Here is a 12,178-nt window from a genome sequence, read left to right on the forward strand (position 1 = left end):
TCGCAATGGGACCAACTGTTGAAGACTTCGTCCAGATGGATTAGGACGGGTCACTACAGCAGAAACACTAGAAGACTGGAAACAGGAAATGATTGCTTTTCCTTCCATGTTTAACACTAATACATCTGATGCTCCTGTAGTGATTGAAGCTATAATCGAAAATTGTATTGTTGGAGGAATATACACTGATACTGGAGCAAGAGCAGATATCATGTATGAGCATTGTTTTATGCAACTACCGGAAAGAGTCAGGGAAAAGTTAAAGGACACATTTGTTCCCTTAGCAAGTTTTGCTAATGATCCATCATGGTCAGAAGGAAGCATAGTTTTAGAAGTAGTATTGGGAAAAACACCATTTAAAAGAACTGCTCATATCGAGTTTTTGGTTGTGAAAGCAAATTCACAGTATAATGTCATTTTAGGACGATCAGCTATGATGACATTTGGAGCTGTGACGTCGACGGTACACGGAATGATGAAATTTCCCACACCGGCTGGCATCGCCACGCTATACGCTGAACGGAGAAGACCAATAGAATGTGTACAAATAAACAGAACAACTGTCAATCCAATCATTCATGAAGATGGGTCAGTATCCCCAAATCCAGAGTTTCCAGATCAGAAAATTATGTAACACCATGTTCTCCCCGTATATGATATATAGGTGTATTGTGTATGTACGACTAGTGTATGAAGGGTTTGAGACGTATTCGTGTATTGGAATTCAAGTATGCGAGAAATGGACAGAAATGTACCCAAGGCCGCGGTGTGACCAAGGGAGCCGCGACATGGCATTTAACTAGAATCAAGATCAGATGGCATGTAAAATGGATCCCAGACCACGTGTATTCTCGCGGCGCGGAGGAAGAGGGCCGCGGCGCGGCACTTCTGGCAGTCTGATTCCGAATTTTGTAATTTTAAGTGATATCGAGTGCATTTTAGTCATTTCGAGTGTGTGCCAGATTTGAGATCTTAAACCTCATCCACCCATTATATTTTCTTTATTTCTTTTTCCTTTTCTTTTTCATTTTCTCTCAAAACTTCAAAACCCCATTTGATTCAAAGTGAGATTTGGAAAGGAAGATTCGTGATTCGATCTTTGGTGCAAGAGGCAATGTTGTTCTCCTCGTTCTTAGCTACAAGTTGATACTAGCGGTAAGCTCTAACTCCAAATTTTGTTTTCGTGCTCATCCTCTAAATTTAGGGCTTTTGGTTGTATGTTCATAAATGGAACCCCATTAGTTGTTAATTGAAGATTAATATCAAGATTCGGGTTTATAAGTGATGAAGGCGGGTTTTGGGTTGGTTTTCGATTTAACCATGTGTGAGGATTGTAATTGGGGTATAATCACTAGTGCTAGTGATTAGGGAAGTGTTGAAACCCATTTTTAGGAGTGTTTGGAAGACCAATTTTGTAATGGGCCAAAATTAGGGTTTGTGTGTCAATTTGGGCAAGATAAGTGTTTGACACTTGTGATTTGGTTTAATTCGTGTATTAAGGCCATTTTCACTTGTGTTAGTGATTATTGGTTAGTTTGGGCATTTTTGGGACTTATGTCAAAATGGGTAAATTTAATTAGGTCAAATTTGGTAATGACACTAATTTAGATTAAATGGATGTTAAATACTTTTGTTAAGTGTTAAATGGCGTTTTTAAATGAAAGTATTCGTGGGAAGTGTTTTTGGGTTAAAATGACATTTTAACAAAAGTCATATGTGGTCAAAAGCAATATGGGTCAATATTGCACGTGTTGGGGTTTTTGGTGTAATGGGCGTTTGAAATGATTACTACGTAAGTAGTAATTTAGTGTTAACACCTATGTTTGATCTAATTGGTGTAAAGTATGATATAGGTTAAATTGTACTTTTTTGTGTTGGTCGGAATTACCACCCGTAGTGGTAATTAGTGAAGTCCACTTTAGGTGTCTAAATGGGCGGATTGTGGAGGTAGGTATAAACCCTTGGTTAAGGGTGTTGCGTCGAATTCTCTTATAGAGAATGTATGTTGATTATGTGTATACCTATATGAATATTATAGGTAAAGGTTTGTTCGGTGGCGTTTGGAGGCGATTTACATACATGATTTGTGCGGGCGTTTCGAGGTGAGTGGAATAATTATGCATGTTTGTATATAGTGTATTTATTTGTGAATGTTATGGTATGAACCAATGAGCCGGTAGTACCATAACATGTATGTGACGAGTGTCATGATGTGAACTACGAGCTGGTAGCATCAAGTGTGAACCACGAGCAGGTAGCACTATAAAATCATGATGTGAACCACGAGCCAGTAGCATCAAGTGTGAACCAGGTAGCACTATAAAATCATGATGTGAACCACGAGCCGGTAGCATCAAGTGTGAACCACGAGCCGGTAGCACTATAAAATGAAGTGTGAACCACTAGCCGGTAGCACTATAAAATGAGGCATGAACCACGAGCCGGTAGCACCAAAGTGTAAACCACAAGCCGGTAGCACCAAAGTGTGAACCACTAGCCGGTAGCACTATAAAGGAGTATGACTCAAATGCGTAGTGGCGTGAACCAAAGAGCCGGTAGCGTCATTGCATTACGTATGGTGTGAACCACAAGCCGGTAGCACCATAGCGTTTATGGTCAACCATGTAGTTTGTGTATGTGTTGTAGTGTAGCATATTATATTGTTTGAGTATTATGCTATTGGTTATGCTAGCTTGCGATATTGGAGGTTATTAGCTTTATACTTATGATGGTTTGCTAATTATATTGCTAGCATGTATGCGGTATGTGATTAAGTGGATGCAAGTAGGTACATTATATACGCATGTGTATACTTAATACACTCACTAAGCATTAGCTTACCCCTCTCGTTGTTAACCTTTTTACAGGTATTGTGATTGTGAAGCTAGTTAGTCGTTAGACTAGATGCGTAGGAGCGCTTGGGCTCGATGGGTAGCTTTTGGATATGGATGTGGATTGAGGATTTGGTAGATCCTCGGGATTATGCTCTTGGTATCGGGTTGGGCTATTGTGTCTTAACCGTGTTGTTGAATAAATGTTTCAAGGTCGTATTATTTGGTTGTGACGAGTCAAACCTTGTATGTGAAATACATTCTGGTATGAATGTATGATGTCAATTGTAAACCAAGAGTCGAGATAAAACGTTAACGTGTTGTTATGATAAATTGTATATGAAAAACTATTTTGAAATGGTTGCGTACTTAGATGCTATTGGGACCTAACTTATATAAAAAAAATGTACTCCGTTTTTGGTTTAACGGATTGGGGTTGTTTCAAATCATAATTGGAAACACAATAGCAAAGGCAACAAAAGAAAAGCTTTATAAAATTTTAGCAACCAATTTAGACGATTTCGCGTGGCAAGATTATGATATGACTGGTGTACCACGTCACATAGCTGAACATAGGCTTGGTGTGAATCCAAATATCCCACCAGTTTGTCAAAAGAAAAGAGGTATGGCTCCCGATCAAACAAAGTTTCTCAGAGATGAAGTCAAAAAGCTAGTGGAGGCTGAAATTTTAAGGGAAGTAAAATACCAAACATGGGTAGCAAATCCAGTGATGGTTAGAAAACCAGATAATTCATGGAGGATGTGCGTAGATTTCACAGATATAAATAAGGCATGTCCAAAAGACAACTACCCTTTATCAGAAATCGATTGGAAAGTAGAGTCTGTCAGTGGATATCAATTTAAATCTTTTCTGGATGCATTCAAGGGATATCATCAAATCCCAATAGCAATTCGAGATCAAGATAAAACAGCATTCCACACACCGGATGGAATTTTTTGCTACATCATAATGCCTTTCGGATTGAAGAATGCAGGGGCAACTTACCAGTGTGTAATTGATAAAGCATTTAAAGATCAAATAGGCAAGAATGTAGAAGCCTATGTTGATGATATTGTTATTAAGAGTCATACAGAAGACATTATGCTCAGAGATACTCTTGAAACATTTGAATCATTACGGAAGGTCAATATGAAGTTGAATCCCAAGAAGTGCACTTTTGGTGTAGAAGAAGGCAAATTCTTAGGTCATATTGTTACAGAGAGAGGAATCCAGGCTAATCCAAAAAAGATTCAAGCAATTGAAAATATGGTGTCTCCAAAAAAAAAGACATGCAGAGTTTGAATGGAAGATTGGTGGCTTTAACGAGGTTTTTATCTAGAGCAGCAGATCGATCGTTACCATTTATGAAGGTCTTAAAAAGTTGTTTGAACAAAAAGGATTTTATATGGACAGAAGAGGCTGAGGCAGCTTTTCAGGATATTAAACGACTTTTAAAAGAATTGCCTACTTTAACTGCCCCAATAGCAGGAGAAACACTAATTTTGTATTTGGCGGCATCCACAGAAGCCATTAGTTCAGTTTTAATCGCAGAATGAAAAGGCATCCAAATGCCAATATACTTCGTCAGTAAGATATTACAACAGAGTGAGTTTAACTATCCGCCAATTGAAAAATTGGTGTATGCTTTAACACATACAGCTAGACGGCTCAGACGTTATTTTTAAGCACATTCAATCCTGGTGTTAACAGACCAGCCAATAAAAAATATTTTAAGAAATCCATAGTCGTCAGGACGACTAGCAAAATGGGCAATTGAATTAGGGGATTATGAAATAAATTTCTCACCTCGACATGCAGTTAAAGTTCAAATTTTGGCAGATTTCTTATTAGAGACAACAGAAAAGGTTGATCAGCCGCAAAACATTAACAACAGTAATTGTGTGTGGGAATTGTACACTGATGGTTCATCAAGTGAGGATGGAGTTGGTGCAGGATTAGTATTTACCAGTCCAGAAGGGGAAGAGCATACATATGCGCTAAAATTTTGTTTTTATGCCTCCAACAATGAAGCAGAATACTAGGCACCATTATCCGGTCTCCGCATAGCGACTGACATGGGAATAAACCATCTGCGTGTATATGTAGATTCCCAAATTGTAGCACAGCAAGTTAATGGAGGGTTTGAGGCAAAAGATGTCTCTATGAAATAGTATTTGTAGTTGGTTAAGAAAATTTCAAAAAATTTTGAAACGTTAGAAGTTGTGCAGATACCAAGAAATAAAAACAAAAAGGTAGATGTTTTCAGCTAATTAGCAACATTAACATTTTATCATTTGCTTAAGAAAGTGTTAGTGGAGGTCTTGAAGGAAAAATCGGTTGACGAAAAAGTAGTAATAGCAACAGTGGAAGAAGGGGAATCATGTTGGATAACCCCCTATGTGAAATATTTGCAGGATGGAACACTGCCAACAGATGCCGTGGAAGCACGGCGGATAAGAGTTAGTGATCCACTTTATGTCCTGGAAAACAGAGTGCTTTATAGAAAATCATTCAGTGGTCTAAATTTGAGGTTTTTAACACCACAGCAAGCAATCGATGTAGTAAAAGAAATGCATGAAGGATTATGTGCACAACATTCTTGTTATAGAACCTTGGTTGGACGGATTATGCGACAAGGATACTATTGGCAGTCAATTTACAAAGATACAGCGGAGGTAATCAAAACATATGATGCCTGCCAGCGGCATGGAACCGTCCAGCGCTTACCAAAATATGATTTAATCTCCGTATCATCTGCATGGCCATTCTGTAAATGGGCAATTGACATAGTAGGGCCATTTCCAAGAAGTGTAGGAAATGCGAAGTTTTTGGTGGTTGATATTGATTTTTTCAGTAAATGGGTTGAAGCAAAGGTGTTAGCACGAATAACGGGTGAAAATATAAAAACGTTTGTGTGGAATGATATCGTCTGCAGATACGTATTACCAAATAAAATTGTCAGTAACAACGGTAAACAGTTTGCAGACAACCTATTCAGAAGTTGGTGCGAAGAATTAAACATTAAACAAACATTTACCTCCGTTTCTCATCCACAGGCCAACGGTCAAGTTGATGTAACCAATAAGGAAATTGTAGCCGGCATAAAGGCTAGATTAGGATTGAGTCAAACTAAGTGGGTAGATGAAGTACCATATGTTTTGTGGGCTCACCGTACAATGCCAAAACGGAGCAGGGGTGAAACACCATTCAGCTTAGTGTATGGTACTGAGGCAGTAATACCAGCTGAAATCCGTGTTCCAACACAAAGAGTTTTGGCATTTGATATTGAAAATAATTCATCCATCATACGTGAAAACTTGAACTTATTAGAAGAAAGACGGATCATGGCCGCTATCCGTCAAGCGGATGCTAAGCAGAAAATGGCAAAATATTACAACAAACGTGTCAGATATGTTCAATTTAATGAAGGAGATTTAGTGTTGAGAGATAATGAAGCAAGCAGACAGGAAAAACAAGGGAAGTTAGGACCACATTGGGAGGGTCCCTACAAAATCATAAGGGCACATCCTAACGGATCATATACCCTTGCAGCGCCCTCCGGTGAAGAAATTCCAAGAACATGGAATGCAATGAGTTTAAAGAAATTTTATGCGTAGTATTGCATGTTCAAATAGCGTGATCAACTATTTAGAATATGAGATGCAATCATAAATGTAAAAATTTCTTTAAAAAGAATAAGAATTCAGATAAAATTCTTATAGCATACTATTCATAACCTTTTATCCGGCCAAGGATTTTTATCAGATGTCACAAAGCTGTGTGTCATCCCTGCCTGCAAAAAAGAAGTTTTTCCTTGGTGGCAGAGGTTCAATCATAAACAAAAGATTGAAATGGCAGCGGATAACGTAGAAATCCACTGAACATCCAGACAAAAGAATGTGTCTACGACCGTCATGACGTAAAACCAATACAAGCAGTATATGACTAGTCATCATTTTTGATTGTTTGAATCAAACATATAAAGCTTTGGCAAAATTAACAGCAAAGTAAAAGCATATATAATATACATTAACAGATAATATAAGCAACATAAATTACAATTTTAAATTTAAAACATCATCTACATATGTAGCAGCATTATTACACAACTTTTCATCAGGGAATGACAGATGCTCTATTTGATCACTTATCACTTTAAGTCTGTCTTCCGCATCCGGTTTCAACTGGGAAGTAAGTGTTTCAGGTAACACTTTTGGAAAATCAGGCAAATCCATTTTTAAGGTATCCCAAAACCATATCCGATCAGCGTCTAGTGCAACAGTTATAAATTTGTCGAAAGGCTCAGTTAATTCCTTAGAAGCAAAGGTATTTTTTATAATCTTTGGCATACCAGAAATAAGTCGTTGGGTCTCACCCTTGCTTAACTCTAGTTGCTCCTTTAAGGATGTTTCAGACTGAGTTAATGTATCAATTTTATGCAGATACCATTTTTCCTTTGTTGCCATTTGAGCATAACGATCCTCTGTAGCATTTTTTGTTTCAACAGCATCCTCTAATTCAAGCTTGGCAATTTTCAGTGCCTCTGCATCTTTTTTAGTTTTTTCAGACTTGTCACGATGCACTTGGTCAGAACGTTTCAAACGCTTCAGATTATTAAATTCAGATGCAATATTCCAAATAATGCCTTGTGCTTGACATTTTCGGGCGTCACCATCAGATAAACTCTCAAAGATGTTAATAAGTGAAGGAGATAGCATCGCTTCAAGATACTTCATAAAATCCTCAGAGTTGCCAGGAGGACCAGCTAAGAGTGTCGTTAAGCCAGCAGTATCTAAATTAGGAATACTAATTTGAGAACTGTTTTCCCCTATTCTGCTACGCTGAGCGAGAGGCGGAAGAGCAAGTTTCCTCCGTGCTTCTTCTTCCTATGTCAGGGCTGAATTAATATAACAGTCGTTATTTAAGAAGTTTTTCCAATCTAGAAAAGAAGATTCACAATTTAATATTGGGTATTTATCAGGATCAACATTATAATAACCACCATTGCTTGGCATATAGAAAAAGCAATAAAGGTTTTCTTCTGCTATTGATTCAAAAGAGAGATTACCAGCAGCACGACGTTTCCTTGAATTTGCTCGACTCAAAGGAACATCATCATTATCCTCAAGCTCATTTTCGCACAAACTATTTTCAAGGGTCTCATTAACCAATCTTTCAGATATAAATTGCAGTTCATTAAATCTGGTATAACGCAAGGCGGCGACCGGAGTAATCTCTGAAAGCACAAGCATACAGTAATTATTATACAGATAATAACAATTACATAACCAAATTTTACTCAGAAATACCTTTGTTTTTCAATATGACAATAGCACAGCCACGAGTGACTGGATCCCATTCAGCATTAAGGGAGCATAACGAAAGCATATGTTCCGGATATTGACAGTTTATAATCTTCTCTTTTTTAATTGCATTTAACAATTTTCATTCATCAGGAGTTATCCTAGGATGAATAACTTTGGGAGGATCAAGTGCTGTACTCCAATAACGTGCTTTCAAGCAATCATCGGGGATAACTTCGCTATTAATAAAGAAAAATGTACTCTGCCAGTTTTCATTAGTATCACCATAATTAAGCAAAAATCCATCTAGAGTAAGACAGAACCAACCATTATCATAAGGTTGTATGGTTGCAAGATTATAAAAAAGACGTACAGAAGGGGTAATCTTTCGGGCCATACAATACATTTCAAAGAGTGTAATTTTGCGAATGGACATCGGTTCAAATTGCCCAACACTGACGCCATAAAAGCAATAAACATCCAAGTAGAATTTCGTAAAAGGGAGACGAAGATGAGAAAAGTATAAAGCACGGCCGTAAATAGCAACCTTCCCAGAAGGAGGACGAGATGCACGATCCCGTGGGCTAGGAATAACAGCATCGGCCCCAAAAAATTTGGGGAAAGCAATTCTGACACGATCAAGATAGATTGAGGAGATTCTGCTTGGAATATCTTCAACATTAAATATAGCCATTGATTGAGTAGTTAAGAAAAGAATTTTTGAGAAAAGTTTAAGGTAGATGAAGGAAATAATTTTGGCTCGGCGTAAATATGATGCAGTAAAAATTGGGTAATAAATATCGAAGTGGAAGATAAATAGTTGGCGGTTAATCGTATGGATGCCATGGTGCCACGTGTTAGCTGAATAAATATTATCGGGAAAAGAAAAAATTGGAAAATATAATTCAAATTCATAAAAGGGGTACTTTTTGCACGTCATGATCAAAAAGTCACTGACATGGCAGAAAAAGTTCGGCTACAGCAGGTTCTTGTTCCCGAGAAAAAGGCAATCTTCATTTTTTAATTTAATGACTTAATTTTTTACAAAAATAAAGACATTAAATTGGGGGGACTTAATGGTGTATCCTAGAGGATACACGCATAAAAGCACCATTTTTATATAGAAAAAAGGATCAACCAGCATAAAACAAAACGATATTTGGCGGTCTTCAGTATTCGCCGCCCAGCGTACATCAGGCCGCCCAGCATCAAGCGTAAGCCCTGCAGGCAGCGTCTATGCATAAGCGCTTTAACTCAGCGCGTGAACGGCACGCAGCCATATCAGCACACGCCACCGACCTTCTGGATATTTCGTGCAACAGAACCATTCAGTAATTGACACGTGTATCTCGTGAATTTCGTACATTCTGTGCCTATAAATAGACCCCCTGGGTCACCACATTTCATCATCATTCTGATCTGAACATCAGTCAGAGAGAAGTACACTTTCTCTCTCACACAGTTCTTTCTCACTCTAAACATACATTAGCCGCTTAACAGCAATACGCTATACGGATCAATTCCAGATTGATCCTCAGATTGATTGAGGCCACCCCATGGATTACTCATCTATGTTCTGGGTCTGCAGAGATTATTTCTCGAGGGCAAACATCAATCAACCGTACACGCCATATGCTGAGCAGCTATTATACTGTTCTGGTACCTTACAGCCGCTATACGGAAAATCGTACCAACAAGTTTATCAATCACTTCTCTCCACCGTCAAAAGTAAAATGACTTAGAATGGAGATTAATGGGTTCACCCAACGGGGTGATGAATATTTGTATGTTGCGTGGGTACGATTCAAGAAAATGTTAAAAGATTGCCCACCGCACATCAACACATTCTACCGGGGTACTAATGCTTTGACGAATCAATATCTTGATTCTTCATCCGGTGGGGTATTTATGTATAAATCACCAAATGCGGCCAAAATCTTATTAGAAAATATCTCGGTTAACACATATGAATGGGCACCTTCACCGCGAGATTTGACAAGGAAAAGTGTAGCACAAATCGAGAGTGATAATGGGTAAGTGACGCTTGCAAGCTTGAACAATCAATTTTAAATGTATGGGAAAGAGTTGAAAAAGCTTCAATAAACGATAGTCGCAATGCAAGTAGGTTGTCAACGATGCGAGGGTCCACACCTCACGAAGAATTGTCCTCAAATTACTCAATGCAATCATGTAGATCTTGATGACATTCCCATGAATTCGGATGCTCATGTGAACTACATGAGTAATCAAAACTATCAACGGGGAGGAACATCAAAACAAGGCTACTACAATCCTAATCAAAAACAAGTGTCATTCAACAACCAAACCAATTCACCACCCGGATTCACAAACCAAAACCGAAACCAAGGTTACAACAACAACTATAACCAAAACCGAAATAACAACTTTCAATACCAAAACCAACAACCTTACAACAATCAACCTTATAACAACCAAGCCAATTCGAATTATCAAAACAACCAAGGTTATAGTCAACCACAAAATAACCAAGGTTATAATAAACAACCTCAACAAAACATTCAACAATCCCAACCTTCGAAGAGTTTAGAAGAAATCATGCAAAACTATATCAATAAGGTAGAATCAACCAAAGCTTTCCTAATGAAAGAGAACGAGCTCTTGAAACAACAAATACGAAACAAACAAGCCTCATTTCAAAACCTTGAAAGTGCCGTTGGAAGACTTTCAAATCAAGTTACCTAAAGACCACAAGGAACTTTACCTTCAAACACTGAAGTTAACCTGATGAACAATTACAACAATGACCGTCAACACACCCAAAACCAACAAAACAACAACACAAGAGTGATTTCTATCGAAAGCACCAACCAAAACCCTAATTACCCAAACCGAAACGAAAATGTCAATGCCATAGCCACTCGAAGTGGTTTAACCACTTAAGGGATTGAAGACCCTCATCCACAACCCTTTATAACCCATGTACCACTACCAAGTTTTATCAAAGAGGAAATCGGGGTTAGTAAGGAAAAGGGTAAAGAAAAGGTTAACTCAACCGAGGGTACGGGTAATGATGAGTCGGGTAAGAAAAAGGGTGATGAGTCTTCAAAGGCTACGAGACCGGTGCCATATCCAAAAGCTTTAAAGAAGGACAAGTTGGTGGCTCAATACAAAAAGTTTCAAGAAATGATGAAAAAATGTCTCGGTTAACTTGCCAATAACCGATGTGCTCAAAGGAATGCCAAACTACGGTTGGCTCATAAAGGAGCCAATATCTCAAAGGGGTAAATATCATGACGAAACTTCTTTCTTTATTAAAGAGGAATGCAACAAGATTCTTGCATCAAGGCCAAGGATTCCTAAAAAGTTAGGAGACCCGCGAAAATTTGTTTTCCCTTGTAAGTTCGGTGAATCGGAAGTGTTTAATGCACTAGTCGACTTGGGTGCAAGCATTAGCCTAATGCCCCATTTATTTTATGATAGACTTGGTCTGGGACCTCTTAAACCAACTCAAATTAGGATAAGATTGGCCAACCATTCGTTTGATACCGCTATTGGCATCGCCGAGGACATCTTGGTTAGCATCGACACCTTGGTGTTCCCGGTTGATTTTGTTATCATGGAGATGAAGGAGGACCTTCAAGTCCCCCTCATCTTAGGTAGACCATTTTTGGTGACCGTCGACACCATCATCTTAGTGCAACGCAACCAACTCAACATTGGAGTTGGTGAAGAGCGTGTGACCATCAATATCCGGGAAGCTATGAAGCAACCTAGTAACACCGATGATGATTAGTGCTACGCTTTTGACTACATTGACCTTTATTTGCATAACGAACTTGAAAAGCTTTTAAAGGTTGATACCTTGGGGTTCGACCAAACTTGTGATAATGAAATTGTGGATTTAGAGGACGATTTTAAGGAATTGATGAATGTTAATGTTGATGAATTTGAAAGTGAAGATGAGGCCATTCGGGAAGAGTCATTTGAGTCTATCCCTCATGAAGATAGATTTCGAATCAAGTATTCTTGGGAGGAGCCTCCCACTCTTGAGCTCAAAGAGC

General features: G+C 38.4%; 2 protein-coding genes and 1 non-coding gene across 3 annotated transcripts; 2 read left to right on the forward strand and 1 right to left on the reverse strand.

Moving 5' to 3' along the window:
* Nucleotides 1-88: 88 nt before the first annotated feature.
* On the forward strand, nucleotides 89-634 carry LOC139854573 (uncharacterized). Its single transcript, XM_071843872.1, has one exon. The coding sequence runs from the start codon at nucleotides 89-91 to the stop codon at nucleotides 632-634; it is 546 nt and encodes a 181-aa protein (XP_071699973.1).
* Nucleotides 635-9,869: 9,235 nt separating this feature from the next.
* Nucleotides 9,870-9,976, reverse strand: LOC139856582 (small nucleolar RNA R71). The gene has a single exon (XR_011762054.1). It is a non-coding gene; the product is annotated as a small nucleolar RNA R71 (small nucleolar RNA).
* Nucleotides 9,977-11,352: 1,376 nt separating this feature from the next.
* Nucleotides 11,353-11,910, forward strand: LOC139854574 (uncharacterized). The gene has a single exon (XM_071843873.1). It carries the CDS (start codon nucleotides 11,353-11,355, stop codon nucleotides 11,908-11,910), a length of 558 nt encoding a protein of 185 aa, XP_071699974.1.
* Nucleotides 11,911-12,178: the final 268 nt, after the last annotated feature.

This window comes from Rutidosis leptorrhynchoides, chromosome 6 (assembly GCF_046630445.1).
Source record: "Rutidosis leptorrhynchoides isolate AG116_Rl617_1_P2 chromosome 6, CSIRO_AGI_Rlap_v1, whole genome shotgun sequence".
Classification (NCBI taxonomy): Eukaryota; Viridiplantae; Streptophyta; class Magnoliopsida; order Asterales; family Asteraceae; genus Rutidosis; species Rutidosis leptorrhynchoides.